This window comes from Myotis myotis, unplaced genomic scaffold (genome assembly GCF_014108235.1).
Source record: "Myotis myotis isolate mMyoMyo1 unplaced genomic scaffold, mMyoMyo1.p scaffold_m19_p_9, whole genome shotgun sequence".
Classification (NCBI taxonomy): Eukaryota; Metazoa; Chordata; class Mammalia; order Chiroptera; family Vespertilionidae; genus Myotis; species Myotis myotis.
The window spans coordinates 30,543,658-30,570,735 of record NW_023416401.1 but is presented as its reverse complement, the minus strand read 5'-3'; the positions used below and the strand labels follow the sequence as shown (position 1 = coordinate 30,570,735).

At 38.5% G+C, this 27,078-nt stretch overlaps 1 protein-coding gene across 2 annotated transcripts; it reads left to right on the top strand.

Annotated features, from left to right (window-relative positions):
* Nucleotides 1-27,078, top strand: SEH1L (SEH1 like nucleoporin). Of its 2 annotated transcripts, none has more exons than XM_036321125.1 (9): nucleotides 1-255; nucleotides 4,807-4,857; nucleotides 5,637-5,783; nucleotides 6,845-7,056; nucleotides 14,239-14,337; nucleotides 19,999-20,139; nucleotides 21,875-22,032; nucleotides 23,285-23,435; nucleotides 23,626-23,644. In XM_036321125.1, the coding sequence occupies exons 1-9, from the start codon at nucleotides 145-147 to the stop codon at nucleotides 23,627-23,629; spliced, it is 1,074 nt and encodes a 357-aa protein (XP_036177018.1). In that variant the 5' UTR covers nucleotides 1-144; the 3' UTR covers nucleotides 23,630-23,644. The 2 variants fall into 2 exon arrangements, with proteins under 2 accessions (XP_036177018.1, XP_036177017.1); XM_036321124.1 differs by lacking the exon at nucleotides 23,626-23,644 and adding an exon at nucleotides 24,631-27,078 and having other exon boundaries at nucleotides 2-255.

Genomic DNA, 27,078 nt, shown 5'->3' with positions numbered 1-27,078 from the left:
GCGGGGCACGGGGGCGCGCAGGCCGCACGCACCGTGCACATCCGGGCCGCGGGGTCCAGGTGGGCCGTGGTCCGCGCGCGGCCGCGGCTGCCCTCTTCCGAGGCGGGAGGGGCGGACGGAGAAGGCTCGGGCCCGGCGGGAGCCATGTTTGTGGCACGCAGCATCGCGGCGGACCATAAGGACCTCATCCATGATGTATCTTTCGATTTCCACGGGCGGCGGATGGCGACCTGCTCTAGCGACCAGAGCGTCAAGGTGCGCACGGAGCCTTCGGGCGCGGCCGATCCCGGAAGGAGGAGAGTGGGGCGTGCGCGATCCGCTGTTTGAGCTGAGGCACCGGCGCGTAGAAAGGGGACGACTTCCGATATCGGGGCGCGCCGCCGGGCAGCAGGCCTGGAACCCAAGGGAGGCAGGCCAGCTCCGCCCGGCCATCCTCACCCCCTTTCGTGGGGACACTGCCGGCCCAGGGTGCTGCGGGGCGCCAGTGCTGAGCGGGCGGGCGTCCTGGCCACGTGCGCGCTCCCGCCCCTGGGGACACTGCGAGCCCGCGGTTTCCCGCGAACCCTGGTTTGGGTCCCTGTGGACCGGAGCAGGGAGGTTCCTCAGCGTCGTCTCCGGTAGGGTTTGTGGGTCCCTGGAGTTCTGGCTGTAGCTGTACTCTGATACTAAGCTTGTTCGGTGAGAGGACTGTGCCGCGGCACCTGGAGGGCGGTCAGTCCGCGGTGGGTGCCTCATCCCTCACCTGGGGAGATCGTTCTCGCCTTGTGTTCAGATCGGAGGCTCACCTTGTTTCGCGTTGAGAGAAAAGTAAATGCAAATCCACTTACACCCAGTGAGGTTCTCAACTTACAATCTAGGACTTGGAGGGTTGGATCTCTTATCCTTTGAGACAGGATGGATGGACCTGGAGAGGATTAGGCTAAGCTCACCATTTTAAATTGTACATGACAGTAGTTCCGCAGTGTGAAGCACAACACTCTCATTGTGCAACCATCACCACTGTACATCTCGGAAACTTTTTCTTCATCCTAACTAGCAACTCTGTACATAGTAGCTCCCTCTTCCGTTCTCCACGTGGCACCTGGTCCCCTCTAATGCTCTTGCTCGTACTTCATGTAAGTGGAATACATCATTTGCCCTTTTATGTCTGGCTTATTTCCCTTATTGTGATGTTGTCAGGGCTCATTCATATTTATAGCATGTATCAGAATTTCATTTTTTAAGATTGAGTAATATTTTGAATGTATACAACGCATTTTGTTTATTCATGTACCTTTTGGCTGTTGTGAATATTGCATTCATGTCTGTTAACTGAGTAGGTAGTTACTTTTTTTTTTTCCTTATCCACTTATTACTGAATCATCTGGTAGATCATTCAAATTGGAGGTTTTGTCTGTTAGTATTGCAGTGAAGATCTCCATTACTTTAGCTTTTTATATATTTTGGATAGTTCCCTCGGCTCATTCCAGTAGAGAAATTAGTAAATACTTTAAAAGCGTTTGAGAATAATTGGCAAATTGCCAATGTGAGTATTGATTTGATAGCATCATTTTTTATGTCAGACATTATCATTACATTTTCCCCCATTTAAATGTTTTTATGTGGTAAAATCCAATTTGCCATCGTACATAAAATAAAATGTACCATCTTACCCATTTTTAAGTGTACAGTAAGTAATATCAGGTACATTCATATCTTTCTGCAACCATTCACCTCCAGAACTTTTTGGTTTTGCAAAACTGAAACTCTGTACCCATGAAATAATAGCTCCCAATACCCCAGCCCCCAGAAACCACCTTTCTGCTTCTGTGAATTTGACGAGCTCATATAAGTGGAATCATACATTTGTATTTTTTGTAACTGGATTATTTCACGTAGTGTAATGCCTTTGAATGTTGTAGCATATGTCAGAATTTTCTTTTTAAGGCTGAATAGTCCATATGACATACCACATTTTACTTATCTGTCCATGGGTTTGGGTTGCTTCTACATTGTAGCTATTGTGAATAATGCTGCTGTGAATGTGGATGAACAAATATCTCTTTGAGACTCTGAATTTTATAATTTGTTAATTAACTTTATTAGTGTAACATTGGTTAATAGCATTATGTAAGTTTCAGGTGTACAATGCTATAATACATCATCTGTATTTTGCGTTGTGCGCTCACGACCCAAAGTCTAGTCTCCTGTCTCCATATATTTGACCTACTTTACTCTCTTTATCCTCCCCCATGTCCCTTTCCCTCTGGAAACCACCATACTATTGTCCCATGTCTTTGAGTTTGTTTTGTTTGTTCCTTTTTTTTTTTCTTTCCCCACACTGTTTTGTTTGTTTGTTTCTTTCTTTTTTTTTTTCCTTTTTTTTAAATTAAATCTTTATTGTTCAGATTATTACATTTGTTCCTCTTTTTCCCCCCCATAATTCCCCTCCTCCCAGTTCCCGCCCCACCCTCCGCCCTCACTCCCCACCCACTGTCCTCATCCATAGGTGCACGATTTTTGTCCAGTCTCTTCCCGCATCTCCCACACCCCTTTCCCCCCCAAGAATAGTCAGTCCATTCCCTTTCTATGTCCCTGATTCTATTATAATCACCAGTTCATTCTGTTCATCAGACTATTTATTCACTTGATTCTTAGATTCACTTGTTGGTAGATGCATATTTGTTGTTCATAATTTGTATCTTTACCTTTTTCTTCCTCTTCCTCTTCTTAAAGGATACCTTTCAGCATTTCATATAATCCTGGTTTGGTGGTGATGAACTCCTTTAGCTTTTCCTTATCTGTGAAGCTCTTTATCTGACCTTCTATTCTGAATGATAGCTTTGCTGGATAAAGTAATCTTGGTTGTAGGTTCTTGGTATTCATCACTTTGAATATTTCTTGCCACTCCCTTCTGGCCTGCAAAGTTTCTGTTGAGAAATCAGCTGACAGTCGTATAGGTATTCCCTTGTAGGTAACTGAGTTTCTTTCTCTTGCTGCTTTTAAGATTCTCTCTTTGTCTTTTGCTCTTGGCATTTTAATTATGATGTGTCTTGGTGTGGTCCTCTTTGGATTCCTTTTGTTTGGGGTTCTCCGCGCTTCTTGGACCTGTAAGTCCATTTCTTTCACCAGGTGGGGGAAGTTTTCTGTCATTATTTCTTCAAATAGGTTTTCAATATCTTGCTCTCTCTCATCTTCTGGCACCCCTATAATTCTGATGTTGGTACGCTTGAAGCTGTCCCAGAGGCTCCTTACACTATCCTCGCATTTTTGGATTCTTTTTTCATTTTGCTTTTCCGGTTGGGTGTTTTTTGCTTCCTCGCATTTCAAATCATTGACTTGATTCTTGCGCTCCTCTGGTCTGCTGTCGGGAGTCTGTATAATATTCGTTATTTCAGTCCGTGTATGCTTAATTTCTAGTTGGTTCCCCAATATAACATCGAGGGTCTCATTAGTTTTCTTGTAGATCTCATTGAGTTTATCGGCGGCTTCTAAACAGTTCTTGAGAGACCTTAAAAGTGTGGTTCTGAACTCTATATCTTCCATTGACAATTTTGTCCTGTTTCTTTGTCTCCGCATTTTGTTATGTTTCCTTGGTGCACCCCCTAGTGGTCTTTGTGTGCAGTCTTATAGTTAAACCTTGATTGTTGTAGCTAATACCAGGGAGGGTTTGACCTCCAGGCCAAGTGGCTATGAGAATCAGCTGTGTCTGCCTTGTTTGTTCCTTTGTTGCTTTCTTTTTTATATTCCACATATGAGTGAAATCATGTTCCTTGTCCTTTTCGTCTGACTTATTTCACTTAGCATGATACTCTCAAGATCAAACGGCAGTATTTCATTTTTTCTTACGGCTGAGTAATATTTCATTGTATATATGTACCACATCTTTATCCAGCCATCTGTTGAAGGACACTTTTACATTGTTTCCATGCCTTGGCTACTGTGAATAATGCTGCTGTGAACACAGAGGTACATACATCTTTACAAATAAATGTCTTCACATTTTTTGAGTAGATACTCAGAAGAGGGATTGCTGGGTCATACGGTTAGCTCTATTCTTAATTTTTTGAGGAACCTCCATACTGTTTTCCATAGAGGCTGCACCAGTTTACATTCCCACTAGCAGAGAATGAGGGTTCCCTTTTTTCCACATTCTCTCCAACGTGTGTTATTGTCTTATTGCTAGTAGGCATTCTAACAGGTGGTATCTCATTGTGGTTTTGATTTGCATTTCCCCTAAAGTTGAGCATCTTTTCATCTATCTGTTGGCTGTCTGTATGTCTTATTGGGAAAAATGTTCAGGTCCTCTGCCCGTGTTTTAAATTGGATTGTTTTGTTGTTGGGTTGTATGAGTTCTTTATATATTTTGGATATTAGCCCTTTTTTGGAGGTATTGTTTGCAAATTATCTTTGCCCATTCGGTTGGTTGTTTTTTTGTTGATTATTTCTTTTTCTTTGTAGAAGCTCTTTAATTTGATGTAGTTCCATTCATTTATTTTTGTATTTGCCTTAGGAGCAATGGTTCAGTATTCACTAACTCAGTGTTTATGTCAACATAGAGACCATAACTACCTTGAATAAGACTTGACTGTAATTGTGTCTATTTCTTGTTAGAGCTCAGATGCCTTGATCCCACCCAATGCTTAGCCCAGTGCCTGACACATCCATGGTTCTCAATAAATATTTGAATGAAAGAATGAATGTTTGCTTATTCTCTTGTGAATTCATGTTCACCTCCTTTGCCCTAATACTAATTTAGTCTTAATCTTTTTCATACTAATTTTTTGGAATTCTTTGTATGAAATATATGTCTTACTTTTTTTATAGGTCTGGGATAAAAGTGAAAGTGGAGATTGGCATTGTACTGCTAGCTGGAAGGTTAGTATTTATTTTTACAGTAATTTAAATTATTTTCTCAGAATACAAGGATTTGGGTTTTTCTATATTTGCTCACTCTTTGCCTCTTTCCCTAGAAGAGTTCATTGTCTAGACCAGTGGTCGGCAAACTGCGGCTCATGAGCCACATGCGGCTCTTTGGCCCCTTGAGTGTAGCTCTTCCACAAAATACCGACTTCTCCGTATGGGCCATGAAGGTTCAATCGCACTGTATGTGCGTGCCCGCACATGGAATTTTGTGGAAGAGCCACACTCAAGGGGCCAAAGAGCCGCATGTGGCACGCAAGCAGCGGTTTGCCGACCACTGGTCACAGACATCAGTGTCATTTAAGCATTTTGTTGCTATAGTTTCTATATACTGTTAGGCTTTTGAAGCAAATAATTTTGATTAATCTTATTTATTAGGTGGATGGTTCCTGTAGATATAATTTGCAAAGTTAGTGGACTAGTAGAATCTCTATTTAAAAGTCTGTTTAGGCTAAACTCTGAAGCAGGTCTCTATTAGCTCTAGAAGAGGTCAGCTTTATGCAGTTGGATTTTTCTTTATTAGTCAAACGTTAGAAGAACTTGACTCCAGAAAGGCTACAATTCTAAATATCCTTAAGTTAAAAAGTTTTAGATTTTAACTTTTTATATTAATGTTAAATTGAATAGCTTTCTTTTTTTACTGAAGTAAAAATACCTGTATTCTGTTTCTTTAAGTAAAACTTTAAATGTGTGAAATATGAGTAAACTCAGTTTTTTGGTTTTTAATTCCTCAGACACATAGTGGATCTGTGTGGCGTGTGACATGGGCTCATCCTGAATTTGGACAGGTTTTGGCTTCCTGCTCTTTTGACCGAACAGCTGCTGTTTGGGAGGAAATAGTAGGAGAATCAAATGACAAACTGCGAGGACAGAGTCATTGGGTAAGATATTTATTAGTTTTTGAGAAATGCGGGGAATGAGCATCCAAGGAGCATTAGTCTTTCCAAGAACACTTCAGGCACTTTGTGTAAGATGTTATCACTCCCCTCTACGTTCATCAGTTTCATTGTTCTTTCTTACATGTTTTTCTCCTGTTTATCACATTTTTTGTTGGGCTTGAAGTGGTACTTAGGAGTACCCATGGCATTGTTTAAGTATAACTTTCATGGTGAATCCAGAATATTTGCTTTGTCATAGAGTACACTCAAAAATTCTTTAAAAATTGTTTTTTCCCTTTTGTGGTTACTTTTTCCTTCTTACAAAATACACTCTTTAAAAAAAAAAAATCTGTTTCTGCTTTAACTCTAGTTCTTTTTTGATTGTTTGAATTTAGGTAAGAGCATAGTATGTTTGCTATTCAAGTCCCTGTATGTAAAGTGAGAGAATTGAACTCGATTTCCTTGAAGACCCATTCCAGTGTTTTCTTCCCCCCTCTTTATTTTTCATAATAGCTACTGAGGTACAAATATAAAATTCAAAAAGTACAGACAACTGTATACAGTAGGAATGTCCTCTACTCTGGTCATACAGTTTTCTTTCTAGAGGCAACCACTATTACAGGTTTTTTGTGTATCCTTCTGGATATATTACATGTCTTAATAAGAACATAAAAAGAATGGTACCAGGTGGGTGGGGTCAGACCAGACCTCCTGTCAGCAACCTCAGTATTTGAGTTCTGGCTAAGGAAGAATTCAGAGGCAAGACTCAAACTATAATAGAAAGTTTATTTAGAAAGTCACAAAGGTAGAAGTGAGCTGTAGAAATGGGCTCAGGATATGCTGGACAAAGGGATGATTCCTGTCCCTAGCTGGATGGTGAGAGATTTTCTGATACTCAGAATGGCACCCAATTAAAAACTTACTAATTGTTTATTTCTGGAATTGTCCATTTAATATTTTCAGACTGTGTTTGACAGCTGGTAATTGAAACCACAGAATGGGAAAACAGATAAGGAGGGAACTATTGATATAATTTAAATTGTTAAAAAAAATTTTTTTTTCAGGTTAAGAGGACAACGCTAGTGGACAGCAGAACATCTGTTACTGATGTGAAATTTGCTCCTAAGCATATGGGTCTTATGTTAGCAACCTGTTCAGCGGATGGTATTGTAAGAATATATGAGGCACCAGATGTCATGAATCTCAGTCAGTGGTCTCTGCAGCATGAGATCTCATGTAAACTAAGCTGTAGTTGTATTTCTTGGAACCCTTCAAGGTAAGCTTGCACAGCAAACTTCTGATAATTTAACCCTAGTAAAACAAATCGGTAAATTTTTAAAAATCCTCATCCAAGGATATGTTTTTATTGACTTTTAGAGAGAGGAAGGGTTAGAGAGAGAGAGAGACCAAGAAAGATAGGAGATATCGATAGGAGAGAGAAACATAGATCCGTTGACATGCCCTGACTTGGGATTGAACTCACAAACTGTATGTGCCCTTGACCGGGAATCGAATCTATGACCCTTCAGTGCCTGGGCCAATGCTCTAACCACTCTCCTACACTGGGCAGGGCAAGAGATCCTTATTTTTTATAGCTGCATAGTATTCCATTGTGTAAATGTATCATAGGTTTTTTATTTTATTTTTCTTTAAAGAGTAGTGTTGATTTTTTTTGAAAGAGGAAGGTGGAAGAGAAAAACATCGATGTAAGAGCATAACATTAATCGGCAGTTTTCTGCAACACCCTCTACTGGGGATCAAGCTTGCAACCTGGGCATGTGTCCTGACCAGGAATTGAACTAGCAACTTCTCAGTGCACGGGACAATGCCTAATCAACTGAGCCATACTAGCCAGGGCATACCACAGCTTTTTTATCCACTCATCTACTGATAGGCACTTGGGCTTTTCCAGATCTTAGCTATTAAAAATAATGCTGCTCTGAACATAGTGTTGCACATATTCTTTGTGATTAGTGTTTTAGGATTCTTAGGATACTAGAGGCCCGGTGCACGAAATTCATGCACAGGTAGGGTCCCTAGGCCTGGCCAGTGATCAGGGCTGATTGGGCCTTCCTGCTGCTGGGCCTTCCTTCTGGCTGCTGGCTGGGGCATCCCTTCCCTGGTTGCTGGCTGCTGGCGGGGGCCTGCCTTTATTCTGTGCCGCCCCCTTGTGGTCAGCACATATCATAGTGAGCGATCAAACTCTCGGTCTCCCGTTCACATTCCCGAGGGGACACTTTGCATTTTAGCCTTTTATATGTATAGATATTATTATAAGTGGGATTGCTGGGTCAAATAGCAGTTCCTTTTTTAACTTTTTGAGAAAACTCCATATTGTTTTCCATGTTGCTATACTAGTGGTGTACCAGGGTTCCCTTTTTTCCCCACATCCTTTTTAGCACTTGTTTGCTGATTTATTAATGGTAGCCATTCTGGCAGGTTTGAGGTGGTACCTCATTTTGGTTTTAATTTGCAGTTCTCTGATGATTAGTGATGTTGAGCAGTTTTTCCTTTTCTTTTTTTAAAATATATTTTTATTGATTTCAGGGAGGAAGGGAGAGGGAGAGAGAGATAGAAACATCAATGATGAGAATCATTGATTGGCTGCCTCCTGCACGCCCCCTACTGGGGATCCAGCCAGCAACCTGGGCATGTGCCCGGGACCGGAATTGAACCTGGGGCCCTTCATTCCATAGGATGACTCTCTATCCACTGAGCCAAACCAGCTAGGGCTTGAGCATTTTTTCATATGTCTGTATATCCTCTTTGGAGAAATGTGAATTCAGGTCCTTTGCTCATTTTTAAATTGGATTTTGTCTTCCTTTTGTTGAGTTGTATGAGTTCTTTATATATTTTGGAAATTAACCTCTTATCATATGTGTCATTTGTGAATATGTTCTTCCATATAGTGGGTTCCCTTTGCATTTTGATGATGGTTTCTTTTACTGTGCAAAAGCTTTTTTAGTTTAATATAGTACCTTTTGTTTATTTTGTCCTTTGTTTCTCTCACCCAAGGACAGTGATGGCGAACCTATGACACGCGTGTCAGAGGTGACATGTGAACTCATCTTTTTGGTTGATTTTTCTTTGTTAAATGGCACTTAAATATATAAAATAAATATCAAAAATATAACTCTTTGTTTTACTATGGTTGCAAATATAAAAGAATTTCTATATGTGACACGGCACCAGAGTTAAGTTAGGGTTTTTTCAAAATACTGACACGCCAAGCTCAAAAGGTTAGCCATCACTGCCCTAGGAGATGTATTGGTGAAAATTCTGTTTAGTGAGATGCCTGAGATTTCTTTTGCCTACGTTTTCTTTTTAAATATATTTTATTGATTTACAGAGAGGAAGGGAGAGGGATAAAGAGTTAGAAACATCAATAAGAGAGAAACATCGATCAGCTGCCTCCTGCACACCCCCTACTGGGGATGTGCCCGCAACCAAGGTACATACCCTTGACCGGAAGCGAACCAGGGACCCTTCAGTCCGCAGGCCGATGCTCTATCCATTGAGCCAATCCTTTTAGGGCGCCTACGTTTTCTTTTAAGATTTTCATGGTTTCTTGACTTACATTTAAGTCTTTTATGCATTTTGAGTTTATGGCATGGCATCAGTTGATGGTCTAGATTAGTGATGGCGAACCTGTGACACGCATGTCAGAGGTGACACCCGAACTCATTTTTTTGGTTGATTTTTCTTTGTTAAATGGCATTTAAATATATAAAATAAATATCAAAAATGTAAGTCTTGCCCTACCCAGTTTGGCTCAGTGGATAGAGCATCAGCCTGAGGACTGAAGGGTTCCAGGTTTGATTCTGGTCAAGGGCATTGTACATTGGTTGCGGGCACATCCCCAGTGGGGAGTGTGCAGGAGGCAGCTGATCAATGTTTCTCTCTCATTGATGTTTCTAACTCTCTATCCCTCTCCCCTCCTCTCTGTTAAAAATCAATAAAATATATTAAAAAAAATAAGTTTTTGTTTTACTATGGTTGCAAATATCAAAAAATTTCTATATGTGACACGGCACCAGAGTTAAGTTAGTGTTTTTCAAAATGCTGATATGCTGAGCTCAAAAGGTTCGCCATCACTGGTCTAGATGCATTCATTTGCATGTGTCTGTCCAGTTTTCTCAGCACCATTTATTGAGGGAAACTGTCTTTCTTCCATTGTATGCTGTTGCCTCCTTTGTCAAATATTTGTTGACCATAATGGTGTGGGTTGATTTCTGGGTTCTCTGTTTTGTTCCATTGATCTATATGACTGTTCTTGTGCCAATACCAGGCTGTTTTGATTACAGAGGCTTTGTAGTATAGTTTGATATCTGGTATTGTGAAGCCTCCAACTTTGTTCTTCTTTCTCAAGATTGCTGCAGCTATTCAGGGTCTTTTTTGGTTCCATATAGATTTTTGGAATATTTTTTCTAGATCAGTGAAATATGCCATTGTTATTTTTATAGGGATTGCATTGAATCTGTAGATTGCTTTGGGTAGTATGGGCATTTTTTAAAATATGTTTTTATTGATTTCAGAGAGGAAGGAAGAGGGAGAGAGAGATAGAAACATCAATGATGAGAGAGAATCATTGATCAGCTACCTCCTGCATGCCCCCCACTGGGGGGCAAGTGGCCTGACTGGAATTGAACCATGACCTCCTACTTTATAGGTCGATGCTCAGCCACTGAGCCACACCTGCCAGGCTCCAATCTGATCTTTATTATTTCCTTCCTTCTACTTATTCTGGGCTTTCTTCTCTTCCTAATTCTTTTAGTTGTAGGGTTGGATTGCTTATTTGAGCTTTTTCTTATTTTTTTTGAGGTAGATTTGTAATGCTATGAACTTTTGCTGTGTCCCATAGATTTTGTATTGTTGTGTTCATTTTCATTTGTTTCCAGGAAATTTTTGATTTCTGCCTTGATCTCATTGATAATCCATTCATTGTTTAATAACAAGCTATTCAGTCTCCATGTGTTTGAATGTTTTTGAGTTTTTATTGTAGTTGATTTCTAGTTTCATGCCATTACGATCTGAAAAGATGCTTGATATGATTTCAATCTTCTTGAATTTGTTAAGACTTATTTTGTGTCCTATCATGTGGTTTATCTATGAGAAAGATCCATGTGCACTTGAGAAGAATGTGTATTCTGCTGCTTTGGGATGAAATGTACTGTAAATATCAATTAAGTCCATCTGATCTGCTGTGTCCTTTAAGAGCAGTATTTCCTTGTTGACTTTTTTTGTCTGGAAGATCTATCCAGTGATAGCATTGTGGTTGGTGTTCAGGTCCAACCACTGTGACTATATTTTGCTATCATTCTCACACTTAAAGTCTTCCAAGTGATTTTTTATATATTTAGGTGCTCCAACGTTGGGTGTGTATATGTTTACAAGGGTTATATTTTCTTGTTGGATATATCTCTTTAGTATTATGTTAGTGTCTTTCTCTGTCTCTTATTATGCTCTTTGTTTTGAAGTCTATTGTCAGATATGAGTTTTGTTAGCCCAGCTCTTTTTCTTCTGTTAAGTGCTCTGTTTTCTTTTTTTAAATATATTTTTATTGATTTCAGAGAGGAAGGGAGAGGGAGAGAGAGTTAGAAACATCAGTGTTGAGAGAGAGAATCACCTGCATGCCAAACCAGCTAGGGCATGCTCTGTTTTCTTTTCTTTCTCTCTCTCTCTTTTTTTTTTAAAATATATTTTTATTGATTTCAAAGAGGAAGGGAGAGAGAGAGATAGAAACATCAATGATGAGAGAGAATCATGGATTGGCTGCCACCTGTACGCCCCCTACTGGGGATTGAGCCTGCAACCTGGGCATGTGCCCTGACGGGGAATCAAACCTGGGACCCTTCAGTCCACTGAGCCAAATCAGCCAGGGCCATGCTCTGTTTTCTTAATAGCTCACTCTCTTACCTAGAGGTTTGGCTAAGTTTCATCTAAGTAGGTGGGTGGGTTAGCAAGATTTCTTTGTAGAGAGTGCTAAAATGCCAAAACAGGAGGACTTGATTTTGGGGATGGAGCACTTTTTAATGTAGTTTGTTTCTTCTGGTCCCTCTTCCTGCCAGTTTTGGAGTACTACTTTATTTCAAGTTCTTCTCTCCTAAGTTCTATATCATCCCACTTGGATCCTTTTTCAGACTTTAGCCTAGAACAGAGTTAGCTACCAGCCTTGGGGATCTTCTGATTGCAGTTCTTTAAATGAATCATTTTATGATTCCCCAGTGACTCATTCCTATTCTTTGCATTTGTGGATTGAAGATTCTGTGTCTCACCTTTTGCTTCTTGTCTTTAAATTCTTCCAAATTTCTTCATTTCCGATGGCACACTCTGATTTCTAGCACTGTTGTGGTGTACTATATACAGATATCTGGGTGGTTTTTCTCACTGTCTGAGTCATATTTGGAAAACAGCCTAAATGTGAACATCTTATGGATGTACAAGTGAGTTAATTCCCAATTTACCAGATGTTTTATAATTTGACTTAAAATGCTTTAAAAGATATTTTTAATAATTTTAGAATATATGTAAATGTACTTTTAGTCCTTGCTCAAATATTTAATGTTGTTAAAAAGAAAAAGTTATATTTATAGAACATTAAAAAAGAGTTTGTGCCCGGCTGGTGTTGCTCAGTGGTTGAGCATTAACCTATGAACCAGGAGGTCATGGTTTGATTCCTGGTCAGGGCACATGCCTGGGTTGTGGGCTTGATCCCCAGTAGGAGGCAGCCAATTGATGATTCTCTCTCATCATTGACATTTCTATCTCTCCCTTCTCTCCATTCCTCTCTCTGAAATCAATAAAAAATATATATATTTTTAAAAAGAGTTTGTGAGATATAGGAATTACTGTGGAATTTACATCTCTTTGAATGGTCAAGAATTATTATAAACAACTTGTAATTTCATTTTATTACCATAGAACTTTGCCATTTACTTGGTATTTTTCTTTGATTAGGTAACTTGATGCATTATCAATAGCTTTAGTAATAAAGAACTAAATGTGTGTTTTTTTAATAACACATTTTGTTTTCAGCCTTATGAGTTGTCAGAGCACAATACCAAGGTCAAAGATTAAGGTTGTCATGTTCATTGAGATATTACTTAATCTGGATGAGGGAGGCAAAGGAAATCAACATATAGGTAATTAAATATTTAATTGAATAGAAAGAAATCATTTAGCCTAGAATTCAGTAGAGTTCATTCTCTTACTGCTTATCTTTTTGCTTTTTAAAATGAGTTTAGAGAAGAAAATGACGTGGGGAGCATGGGAGCATGCCTTCTTGAGGGGTTTTTTCTTTTTAAAAAAAATATATTTTATTGATTTTTTTTTAAAATATATTTTATTGATTTTTTACAGAGAGGAAGGGAGAGAGATAGAGGGTTAGAAACATCGATGAGAGAGAAACACCGATCAGCTGCCTCCTACACACCTTCCACTGGGGATGCGCCTGCAACCAAGGTATATGCCCTTGACCGGAATCGAACCTGGGACCCTTCAGTCCGCAGACCGACGCTCTACCCACTGAGCCAAACTGGTCAGGGCGAGGGGTTTTTTCTTTTTGTACAAGCAACTTAAAATCTTTTTGCCATTAATTTGATCACCATAAGGTTACTTTTCTTTTTTTTTTTTTCTTTAAATATATTTTATTGACTTTTACCCTAGCCGGTTTGGCTCACTGGATAGAGCGTCGGCCTGGGGACTGAAGGGTCAAGGGCATGTACCTTGGTTGCAGGCACATCTCCAGTAGGGGGTGTGCGGGAAGCAGCTGATCACTGTTTCTCTATCATTGATGTTTCTACCTCTCTATCCCTCTCCCTTCCTCTCTGTAAAAAATCAATAAAATATATTTAAAAAAAATAAAAAAATATATTTTATTGACTTTTTACAGAGAGAAAGGGAGAGAGATAGTTAGAAACATTGATGAGAGAGAAACATCGATCAGCTGCCTCCTGCACATCCCCCACTGGGGATGTGCCCACAACCCAGGCACATGCCCTTGACCGGAATTGAACCTGGGACCCTTCAGTCCACAGGCTGACGCTCCATCCACTGAGCCAAACCGGTTTCGGCCATAAGTTTACTTTTCATTCCATAGTTAATGACCAAATCTTTTAGGAAGAAAAATTTGAAGAACTTGTAGGTGTTTTGTTTTGTTTTTTGATCTACTGAATGCCTGAAACCTTTCCTTTTGTGGAAAAAAGAAGCTACTTTCTTTTTTAGCAATAATAAAATATGGTAAAAACAATGCAACAGGATGGTAGCCTTGGTCCCCATCCTGAGCAATCTCAAGGACACACCCTCCCAAGGTGTTGCTGTATTGAAATGTATGGCAGGAATTTATTCACAGTCTTGCTTACTTGCAGGTTCTAGAGCTGCTGGATGCTAGGTTTTTAAATTCTCTGAATTAAATATAATAATTTAATCATGTGAAATATTTTTTACTTTTTATTTCTAGCTCTCGTGCTCATTCACCCATGATAGCTGTAGGAAGTGATGACAGTAGTCCAAATGCAATGGCCAAAGTTCAGATTTTCGAATATAATGAAAACACCAGGTCAGTACTGCTTTGGTTAAGTATTATTCCAAATTGTATTTTAATAACTTTAGCTTTTAAAAATCTTTAATTTTTAAAACTGTTATTTCTTTATTTATTAGCTGAATTATGTATTATTTATTACATACTTCACTGATTTCCTATCATATGCCATGTTCTGTGATAGACTATCCTATATAATAAAAGCTTAATATGCTCAGTATCCGACTGTTCATTTGACTTTTCCACCAGTTGCTATAACGTGCACTGATCACCAGGGGGCAGACACTCCTTCTGGTAGGTTAGCTTGCTGCTGGGATCTGGCTGATCGGGACTGGGCAAGATGGGCTGGACATGCCCTGGAGCCCTCCCGCGGTTCCTCCCTGGCCCCGATCATGCACTGGTGGGGATCCCTTGGCCTGGCCTGCACCCTCTCACAATCTGGGACCCCTCAGGGGATGTCTGCAGGCCAGGCCGAGGGACCCCACCAGTGCACGAATCCATGCACCAGGTCTCTAGTGATAATATAAAATTGAATGTTATAGATGACAAGGTAATTGATTTCCCAGTATGTACCATCTTGCAGGGAAAACAAGCAAACAAAAAAGTAAAAAATGGTGATGTATTTTATAAACCAGGAGAATCAGGATATTAAGAGTTTACACCTAGGGGCAGGAAGCCTGGAAGGTTCACCCAAAGGCAGACCTATAGGATGAATAGAAGTTAGCCAAAGAGGGCAAAACATTTCAGATGGAGAAAACTACATGTGATAAGGTCCATGAACAAGAGAGCCAATATACACTGAGTGGCCAGATTATTATGACCACCCCATCAGTACTTCGTTGGGCCACCTTTTGCCTTCAATACTGAGGCGATTCTTCTTGGCATTGACTCCACGAGATGTTGAAAGGTGATGCGAGGGATTTGACACCATGCCTGATGAATAGCACTGTCCAGTTCTGTGATACTTGATGGTTGTGGAACCAGCTGCCTGATGGCTCTTTTAACTTCGTCCCACAAATGCTCAATTGGATTGAGATCTGGTGATTGTGGGGGCCACCTAAGCAAGGTAAAGTCTCCCTCATGTTTTTGAAACCACTCCTGCACAATATGAGCACCATGGCATGGCACATTGTCTTGTTGGGAAGAAGCCATTTCCATTGGGATACACCATCGACATGATAGGATGAACTTGATCAGCAATGATACTTAGGTATGTTGTGCTATTTAGACGTTTATAATGGTCTGGCCCTCTAGCAACTTCAGGGCAAAATTATAGCTAATTTGCCTAATATTTTTATTGATTTTAGGCGGGGAGGGGAGATAGAGACACCATTGATGTGAGAATCATTGATTGGCTGCCTCCTGCACGCCCCTTACTGGGGATCGAGCCCACAACCCGGGCATGTGCCCCAGACCAGAATCGAACCCAGTACCTTTCAGTGTTCAAGCCAACGCTCTATCCACTGAGCAAAACCGGCTAGGGCACCAATATATATTTTAATGTTACATTCAATAAACCTTAATATTTCAAGAAAAACGATTTTAACGACATTTTTTTTTATTGTAGTTGGAACATAGGCAAAAAGAAGTGTGGTGAGAAATATGCAAGGCTTATATCTGCAAGACCTCATGTTCAGTGTTTAGGTTTTATCTTCAGGGTAATATGAAGCCACTGAAAGATTTTTTTAAAATATATTTTATTGATTTTTTTACAGAGAGGAAGGGAGAGGGATAGAGAGTTAGAAACATCGATGAGAGAGAAACATCGATCAGCTGCCTCCTGCACACTTCCTACTGGGGATGTGCCTGCAACCAAGGTACATGCCATTGACCGGGATCGAACCTGGAACCTTTCAGTCTGCAGGCCAACGCTCTATCCACTGAGCCAAATTGGTTACAGCTGAAAGATTTTTTTAAGTTGGAGAATAACTGGATAAAATGATAGTTTAACTCTTCTATAGGTGTGGAAAGTATTATGGAAGGTAACATGAGTAGATTTAGAGTTAGGATGCTGTTATAATAGTTCAGGTGGAAGGTTATAGTGGCTTTGAAATAGAGTAGTGGCAATGAGGATGGAGAGAAGTGACAATTTGATAATAATTTAAGAAGTGGTATTAGTAGGATTGGATGTGGGAGGTGAAGAAGGGGAAAGCTATCAAGATTTCCAAGGATCTAGCTTAATAGTTTGATAAATAGTGTGTCATTCACTGAGGTAAGGAATTCTGGAATTAGGTCAGATTTGGGTAGAGTGTAGCAGCATGTGAAGAAAATTTTAATTTTGGTTATGTTGAGATATCTGTATTACCTTTGAGAGCCATAAGCATTGTGTCAGTGGTATACTCAGTCTTACAGTGGTATACTTAATCACCATCAGGTGATTGGCTGGGCTTCACATGTGCTAGACAAAATTCTTGGGTCTAGTAGTCAGATATTGGGTGGGGCCAGAAGTAGAAGAGAAAAACTATTATAATTCCTATGGGCTCTGCAATTCAGAATGTTACTACTTGGGTTTTAAAGCGGTTCTTATACATACCTGCTACCTTCCTAGAGTCTTGATTTCTTCAGAGAGGCTCTGTCTGCAGTGGTGCTGTCCAATAGAACTTGCTTTGATGGTGGAACTGGCCCATATCTGCACATCTGATGCAGTGACCATTAGCCATGTGAAGCCGTTGAAACTAAAATGTGGATACTGCCACTGAGACACGGAATTTGTTTATTTTTATCAATTTAATTTTAAATAGGCACATGTGGCTAGTGGCAGCACACTTCTAGAATGCAGAGACTTTCCATTAGAACCTCTTTTAAGCTATCAAAGCTATGAACCACATTCATAGCACATTTTAAAGAGGCTTCATGAAGAGCTAATGTATTTAAAGTAATTTCTTTCAACTTTAGTTAGAGTGAATAATGAGCCATAACTCTAAAACTTGAAAGGTGGATGGACCATTCCTAAAATATAGGAAAATAAAAAGTACTTTATAAATAAGATTTGAGTAAAGAACTTGGTTTAGTTCTGAAAGAAAATATAGGACAAATAGAAAGTACCTAAGTACTTAAAAGCATCCAGTGATAAAGGTATGAGTCCCTTAGCTAGGAGACTATATCTAGATTAGGGGGAAGATCTCTTTTATTATCTCATGTAACAAGGAGCCTGGCTTTGGAGAAGTTCTGGAGGTAGTTAAATGGCTCAGTTGCTGAGTGATGATGTCAATGGCCTTAGTATTTTCCATTCATTTTGCTTTCATCCTTAGTGTGTTGATTTTAGCTTCTTATGATCACATGAGTTGCAGGTTTGCCATACACATGTAAGGAAGGGCATTTCCTTTCATGAATCTTTTTGTATTAGGAAGAGAAAAACTTTTCTAGAAGCATATATATAAGCATCAGTTAGGAAATACCATGGTTACTTTTACTTTATTATAATTTAATATATTTTTATTGATTTCAGCAAGGAAGGGAGAGGGAGAACGAGAAACAGCAATGGATGTGAATTATTGTTTTTTAAAATATATTTTTATTGATTTCAGAGAGGAAGGGAGAGAGATAGAAACATCAAAGATGAGAAAGAATCATTGATTGGCTGCCTCCTGCATGCCCCCCACTGGGGACCGAGCCCACAACCCAGGCATGTGCCCTTGACTGGAATTGAACTTGGGACCCTTCAGTCCACAGGCCAATGCTCTATCCACTGAGCCAAACCAGCTAGGGCTGGATGTGAATTATTGAGTAGCTGCCTCCTGCACGCCTTCTACTGGGGATCTAGCCCACAACCTGGGCATGTGCCCTGACAGGGAATTGAACTGTGACCTGATTCATAGGTTGATGCCCAACCACTGAGCCACAGTGGCCAGCTCTAGAAGCATCTTACCAGGATTTTTCATTGGGTCCTGTTGTCCATAATTGGGTCATTTGCTCAGGCTTTAGCTGCAAAGGAGCAGCATCTGTCTGGCAGTTTCTGCATCTAGAATGCAGAAAAAGGGAAGTGGCATTGGGTAGATAACAATGTCTGCATGTGTCATGGTTATCTGGAGGTAGTAGTGGGGAGGGATTGACTTAGGAAGTTATTAGACCTTTTCAAGTTTAGCTGTTTCTGGATTTTTTGGGGTCTGGTTCTTTGAAGTAAGAGTTGTTTGAAGGTTCTTAATAGATTGAACATGGTACACGGAGGACATGTGATAGTGGATTATATAGCATTCAGTTATTAATACACCATTTAGTACATAGGAAACATCAAATTAACCAGTATTGGATATTTTTATTTCTATTGTTGAATGAAAATATTAATTAGGACCTGGCGTTGATAATGATACAAATAAGTGTCCTGCATTTATATAGTTAGCACTTTCACACATATTATGAAATTTGAATGCTAACCACCGTCTCATAGTAGGGGAGGTAGCTTTTATATTAGCACCATTTTCCAAATGTAGAAAGTGAGACCAATAAAGTAAAATGACTAGTCCAAGGTCAAAATTAGGAGTTAGGACCACATAGTAAAGCAAAGGTATATGTAAGATTGTTCAGGGTGATCATAGGGTGAAGAGAGGTCAAGGAAGGAACCTCGAAGTGCATACTAGCTTGGAGATATTTCAGAAAGAATGTTGTGATGAAAAGAAGGCCAAGTAGAGAGTGCTGGGAACACCAGTACTGGTGAGGTAAAAGTAGGTTTACAGTTGTAAGTATGGAAAACACAAAGTTTATTCTTGTGTTTACTAATTGTTGTATAATTTTCCATATAAACAACTGTAAGCCTACTGTTGCCACACCCTGTGTGTCAGAGGAGAGTGGTGGAAAGCTAACCCCCTCTCTAACACACACTGCTTCAGTTCTATCCCTGATAGCCATTTGAAGACAGAAAGACGTAATAGAAAAATCTGATATGCTGTCTCCTTCATTGTCTTGTTCTTTATTTGCAGATATAAAAATAGAATAGTAAGGATAAAGTAGACTTCGGTATAGCTTCCTTTATCACCACTACAAAAAAAAACACCACTCAGTTCCTGCTATTATCAGCTTTGCTTTTTTATTTACACTCAAATATTTAAGAAATTCAATTATCCTTTTTAAAAATAATTCAGTATCTCATTTTAATTAAGTCTTTCTTAAAGTATTCTAAATTAAATTGAAAAAACCAACAGAAGAAACCTGGGAAGTTTTATAAGTTTCCTAGGGCTGCAATAACACATCACTACAAAGTGGTGGCTTAAAACAAATTTATTCTTAGGTTTCTGGAGTCCAGAAATCTGAAATCAAGGGGTTGTCAGGACTGTGTTTCTTCTAAAATCCTTCCTTGTCTCTTCAAGCTTCTAGTGGCTGTAGGAGTTCCTTGGTGTGTGGCAGCTAATTCCAATCTGTGCCTCTTTCTTCATATGTTCGTATTTTTTATATGTCTTTCCTCTCTCTACTTTATAAGGACACTCAACATTGGATTTAGGGCTTACTCTAAATCCAGGTGATGCTCTCATCCCCAGCTTCTTAATTATATCTGCAAAGACCCTTTTTCCAAATTAGGTCACATTCACAATTTAAGTGTTTAGGGCTTGGACATACTTACTACGTACTGCAGCTGTAAACATTTATTGTGAGCAATATAAAAATAATTGAGGTATGTCAATATATGGATTTAAGAAGTTTTTATTTCTGGAATTTTTAATGTAAAATTGTTTGTTTTTTCATTAGGAAATATGCAAAAGCTGAAACCCTCATGACAGTTACTGATCCTGTCCATGATATTGCATTTGCTCCAAACCTGGGAAGGTCTTACCACATTCTGGCCATAGCAACCAAAGATGTGAGAATTTTTACATTAAAGCCTGTGAGGTGAGTTTTTGAAACAATTACTAATTTAAAAGTGTTCTTGACTCTTAATTATTTTCATTTGTGGAGGAAGGTGTAGAGGCAACTGTGATCTGAAGAATGGATTCCTTAATGAACATTTCATCTTAATTACAGTCAAACATTGGTTCTCGAATGTCTCCCATCTTGAACAATTCATTTCTCAACCCGACAACCCTTTCATGCTGATACCTCTATGATCAGTCATGCCTCTCTCAGGCTACAAAAGAGAGTGTGCGAGTATGACTCAGTTTATTGCTAAACTTCACGTTGTTAACATCTCAGGAAATTGTGCTGTGAATAATTCTGTGTTTTATGGCTTTTGTTGCTGCTCATTATTATTAAATTTTCATTTTTTACTGCATTTCATTTGCTTTTTATGAACTCACATTTCATGTCCTTTTTGTTTTAAAGTGTTTATTTATAGATTAAACAATACATTAGACATGTACTGCATATAAGAAAGGTTAAAACAGAATCATTTGTGGATCTGGAATGGATTAATTCACTTTACATTATTTCTAATGGGAAAAAGAGATTTGGTTTTTGAACAGCTTTCCAGAATGAATTAAGTTCGAGAACCAAGGTTCCACTGTATGTTTTATTTAGACTGATACTAACAATGAATTAGATCCTCTGAATTTAATTTGTATTCTATAAATGTTTGAATGAAGGTGATTGTCTAAGGGAAAATTAAATTAACACTGAGACATTCTTGTGAATAACCTGTTAGCTTTAATTTTGGAATTGTGAGTTTGCCATTTTTTCTTCCTTCTATTCTTCTCTTCCTACTGCTTTATTTTCTTTTTAATCCTCACCCAAGGATATGTTTATTGATTTTAGAGAGAGAGAAGGGCGGGGGGGGAGAGAGAAATATCCATGTGAAAGAATAACTGATTGGTTGCCTCCCAGACGGGTGTCCCGACTGGGGATTGAACCCACTACCTGAGTATGTATGTGCCCTGATGAGGAATTGAACCAGGAACCTTTTGGTGTATGGGCAACGATCCAACCAGCTGGGCTCCTACTACTTTTCTTTTAAAATGATTTATTTCATCTGTTTTATTCCTCTACTTTGGATGAATAAAATCCTTTTTTGTTGTATCTTCCATGAAATAGTCACTCATTATTTTTTATGTGGTGGGATCATGCCAGGTACTGGTGAGTCAATTGAATGTGATGCAACCCAATGAGCTAATGGGGGAGGGTATGGGTATGAGCTAATGGGGGGAGGGTATGCACATTATTATAAAATAACTAGAGGCCCAATGCACGGATCGTGCACCTGTGGGGTCCCTCACCTGACCTGCGGGGATCAGGCCAAAACCAGCTCTCTGACATCCCCCGAAGCATCCTGGATTGTGAGAGGGCGCAGGCCAGGCAGAGGGACCCAATTGGGGCCCCGGGACGGGGGGACCGCAGGAAGGCTCCAAGGCGTGTCTGGCCCTTCTCGCCCAGTCCCGATCAGCCAGACCCCAGTAGCAAGCTAACCTACCAGTCAGAGTGTCTGCCCCCTGGTGGTCAGTGCATGTCATAGCGACTGGTGGAAGAGTCAAACGAATGGTCAGACACTTAGCATATTAGGCTTTTATTTTATAGGATATGGTAAGTAGGTGAGACCATTTGTATATATTTTTGTTTAGATAGGTGTGTTTTGTGTGTGTATGTGTGTATGTAAACCTGTTTGCAGAATTCCTCAGGAACATTTTTTTGTTAACAGGAAAGAACTTACTTCCTCTGGTGGACCAACAAAATTTGAAATCCATATAGTGGCTCAGTTTGATAATCATAATTCTCAGGTTTGGCGAGTGAGTTGGAATATAACAGGAACAGTGCTAGCATCTTCAGGTGATGATGGCTGTGTAAGATTATGGAAAGGTAAGATTTCGATGAATAATTATTGCCTTATGTTGCTGCTTTAGAATTTTCACTTAGAAATGTAAACTAAGTATTTTTGAAAAAAATTATCTTTCCATAGCTACTTTAAAATTATGTCTTATATTAATTTATTTTGAACCTTTATCAGTTTACCTAGTTCATAGCAGTTAAAGACTAATTGAATTGTTTTTAAGTTTCTGTGTGGAATAAAACAACCATATATACATATATATATATATCTCCTGGTGCATGGATCCATGCACCAGGTGGGGTCCCTCAGCGTGGCCTGCAGGGATTGGCCAAAACCAGCAGTGCAATGCTGCCTGCCACTCTTGACTGCCGCTCCTGCTCTTCCTGGCCCCGCGGTCTGGTAGGCTCGTTGCCGCTCTGCTGCAGTCTCTGGGCTGCAGTGGCAGCCAGCCGTGAACCCTCGTCTGGCACCTGTAGGTCAGCTGAGCACCATGAGGCAGCTCCTGTGTTGAGTGTCCACCCCCTGTTGGTCAGTGTGCATCATAGTGACCGGTCAAATAGTTGACCAGTCGAACAGTTACTTAGGCTTTTATATATATAGATATTTTATTGATTTCAGAGAGGAAGGAAGAGAGAGATTTAGAAACATCAATGATGAAAGAGAATCATTGATTGACTGCCTCCTGCATGCCCCTCATGGGGATCTAGCCCACTACCTGGGCAAATGCTCTAATTGGGAATCAAACCGTGATCTCCTGGTTCATAGATTGATGCTCAAGCACCGAGCAACACGGGCCGGGCAACAAAGCAACATTTATTTATTATTTTTTGCATTCAAAGAATTAAACCATTTTGGATAAGCCACTCAAACCCAAAGGTTTTGTTTCCTACATCCTAATCTCTGAGGATAGTAGGTACCCACTTGACTTATACTTGCATAACCATTTGACAACTCCATTACCCTATATATACATGTAATTGAAACTTGTTATAATTAAGATAATTTATCTTGATATTAACTTAATGTAATAATGTGGCACTTAGAGAATTATCTTCGAGGAAGGGAAATGGGAGGTGAAAGATTTATTTGTTAAATTAGTAATTCTTTTAAGACTTTAAAAAATAATTGTTAAAATTAATTGTTTTGTATTTTAAAATGTCTTTAACATGTAGCCTATAGGACACTTGTTTCTTTAATTATAGTTTAAGGACATGAATATAGATTTGTGCCCTTGAGCATAGGTATTAGTCTTATTGATGTATTTGTCCATTTTCCTTTCAGCTAATTATATGGACAATTGGAAGTGTACTGGCATTTTGAAAGGTAATGGGAGCCCTGTCAATGGGAGTACTCAGCAGGGAAACCCAAATCCTTCCCTAGGTTCAAGTATCCCAAATCTTCAAAATTCATTAAATGGATCTTCTGCTGGCAGGTAGGCTGTTTTATGGGAAAACTAGAAATTATTTTATTTTTAAATCATTCTGGTAGCTATACTAAAGGTGTGTTATTTCATGGATTTTAAGACTGAAGTAAGAAATTTACCTAGTCATAATATTACTTAGTCATAATATTTACAGGTAGGTTGTGAGGCCATTCAAACAAAATTATATTATGAAATTTAGGTAAAGAAGAAATATGGGCCGAAACTGGTTTGGCTCGGTGGATAGAGCGTCAGCCTGCGATCCCAGGTTCGATTCCGGTCAGGGGCATGTACCTGGGTTGCGGGCACATCCCCAGTGGGATTTGTGCAGGAGGCAGCTGATTGATGTTTCTCTCTCATTGATGTTTCTAACTATCTCTCTCCCTTCCTCTCTGTAAAAAATCAATAAAATATATTTAAAAAAAAAAAAGAAGAAGAAATATGGGATAATACTGAGGATTTTAGCTGTAGATTATTAGTGTGCTAGTACTGCTGGCAGTGTAGCCTTTGAATTGGGTCAAACTGAAATCCTAAATAAAATACATTAATTAAGGCTTTTGTAGAGGAGAGTAAGTTAATTTTTTTTGTTTTGTTTAAAATGTTAATGGAGATTATAAGAAGAAATGGTAATTCTGAGTACTTGATTTTTTTAGAATTTTTAACATTTTAGATTCTTACTGATCTTAATAAAGAATATTTGATGTGATCTAAAGAGTCATACTGTTGTTTTGGTATTCAAATTTTAAATATGTGAATTTGTATGGTAAAATTATTTTAATATGCCTTTGTGAATAATTTGGAATATTCAGGAAATTTCAAGGCACAGCCTTAACAAACTGTCCTGTAGTTATCCTGTTGTCATCTTAAATAAAAGAATTGTATTTAAAAATGTCTCAACTATTTTGTATTGTTATATTTTTATAAAGAAGTCCTGTTATTTGATTTTGAGGTTTAAGTATTTGCATGGAAACAATTTCAGGTTACCATAGAAGATATCAGATTATAAAGATGATTCTAAGAAGCAAAGGAAACTAGTGTAAATTAAAAGAAAAAAACAAAATCTAGTTTTTGGTTGTTGCTTGTATTGCATATTTTCTCTTGTAAAGAGCTTTAAAATTTTGAAATTTGTTCTTATTGTGCTAATACCCATGTGTGTTAGATCTGTGATGCATTTTCCCTTCTCCAATTGTATTATGTCCTTTAACAGAAAGCACAGCTGAGTACCAGCTAACTGGAGTAACTTTGCTGATTTGCTGCTTGTTGCATGCACACAGGAATGGAAAGCGAGCTCCTTTTCCCCTTCCCCAGCGCCATTTGACCTCTTCCAAGATACACCAGCAGCCTGCTTACTACTAAACTGCAATCCAAAAAGCTTCTAAAAATACAGTATATATCTTTTTTTTTTTTGTATTAACCAGTTTATTGACACTAGTTGAAACTTTTGAATATAAATGGAGAGGCTTTTTGTTGAGACATTGTCACCAAAACAATTTTTGGAAATGTTCCTGAAATTAACAAGGGTTTTTAAAATGCGAAGGATTTATTACCACCCTTGTAAGTAGTTGGGAGGAGGGAAAATATAACTTTATTCCATTTGGAGAATGAAGGCTTATTTCTTTTGTTTTTCTAAAACAGTAAGCTAAAATGATGAATTTTTATAATTTTAATTTGAAGATTGAATAAATATTTTTCATAAAGATTGTTTTGAGTGCTAATGTGTTTACCTTTTGTAGAATTGGTTTAAACATGATATTCCGTACAACTCTGTCATTTCTTAGTAATATTTTTAAAATATCAGTAAAGGTGGAGAAAAGTAGTAGTAAAATGAAAGTAAACTGTACAGTTGTAGCTAAATTAAATATTTGGTACTGCATCATTTATAATTTGGTAGTAAAATGAAAACACCTTTGTAAGTATATTCACTAAAGAGATAAATGTTTCTTTTATGTGCTTGTATATATTTATGGTGTGATTCTGTGGTTTAAATTTCCTTCAAGTCAAAATTTGGAAACATACTATAAGAGAAGCAGTTGAAATTTTGCTGACATTGTGCATGCACATTTACTTCCACATTCCTTCTCCCAGAATTTTCTTAATTTAGTTGGCTGCTTCATGTAGTTAATATCTTATAGAACTGTGACCTTGAAGACAAAGCCATAAATTTTTGTTTGCTAAAATGCATAATTATTATGGGTAAGTTATAATAAAATGTCAGAATAACAGCAATAGGACATATTCTTTGAGCCCTTTTAGTTATCAAAATTGTGTACTATTGTAAGGATTTGCAGAAAACCAACTAAGAGTATTCAGAGATTGTATTTCTTTGAAAGTATGTTGCAATAACTGGCTATACTTTGTGAAAGTATATTTGAATTGGTTTTCAGTATCATGTTTGCATTAAAAAATGTGAAATGTGTGCCAGCTGTTACTACAAATGAAGCGTTACTTAAAATAAATTAAAAGCTTATTAGAGTTGTAAATTTACAGGATAGCATCAAATGTTTCTGAGGTTAGAAAATGTTTTAAATTATATAATTGTCTTTTTTGTAACATTCATGCTGGTAATTTTTTGAACATTTTAAGTTTAACAGATTGTAGTTTTTTCTTTCAAATTTCTACACTTGCTTAGGCCAGCGTGATTTGAATAAGGGTCTTGATTTTTGCATAATATTATGTTCTGTTAGTTTGGCATGAATATATTAAAGCTATTTCCCCCCCAGCATTTGTTTTTCCCTCTTTGGTTCTCTTTGTATTTACTACTTTTCTCTTTTTCTTCTTTCTTTTTCTGTTGTTTTGTTTTGGTGTCTTGTTCATGTCTTCATTGTTTCAGGTATTTCTTTCCCCTTCTGGATTCCCCACAGGCTGGATCGAGATGGTCCAATTACGCTCAGCTTCTTCCTTCTCCTCCTCCTCCTCCTCCTCCTCCTCCCTCTCTTCCTCTTCTGGCCGAGCACTCTTGCGATGCTGACACTGCCAACCTCCAGTGTCCTCCCCCTTGCAGACAGTCTCTGTCTCGGCCTCTTAATCCTTTGACTGAGAACGAAGGGGTTTAAAACATTGGCTTAACACTTAAAGGCTTTATTTTAGTGCTTGTAGATGCTTTCATTCTAGCTGCTTTTTGTTTTTCTTCATTTTTCTTTCAGAAGATTTTTCTATTATAGGGCTGTCTTGCATGTATTACAACCAGAACACAGTGTTTGGAACCTAAACGTATTTGTGCTTCTGCATCAAAGGAATATTTCTTCATTGGTTGATAACCTTTGATGAAATGAGCTATGTACAAGTAACATTCAACTGTGAGAATTACACCTACTAACTGACTTGGAAGTGCCTGTTCTGTAAATTTTACTTTGAATTGCTACAATGGTGTTAAGTTTCTTATGGTTTGTCATATTGGTTAATGTGAAAGCATATCATTATAAAGTTCACTCTGCCTTTGATACATACTAAGAAATGTTTTTAATTTTATAGGTTAATATTGAAACTGACCAGTTTGTAAAATAAATCATTCCTGTGTATAAAGCAGCAAAACATAATATGGACTGTTTGGTCTTTTTATTAAACAAAGGAACTTGTTTTTATTACCTATAATTGCTGTTTAAAGCTATTGTAATTATTCTCCAAGTAGATTATTTAATAAAATATATTTTAAATA

Excerpts from the sequence above, each read along its gene's own strand:
- SEH1L (XM_036321124.1), top strand. The coding sequence starts at position 145 with ATGTTTGTGGCACGCAGCATCGCGGCGGACCATAAGGACCTCATCCAT. Across the intron at positions 4,858-5,636 it reads ATTGTACTGCTAGCTGGAAG|ACACATAGTGGATCTGTGTG; the intron begins GTTAGTATTTAT and ends TTAATTCCTCAG. Across the intron at positions 22,033-23,284 it reads CTGTGTAAGATTATGGAAAG|CTAATTATATGGACAATTGG; the intron begins GTAAGATTTCGA and ends TTTTCCTTTCAG.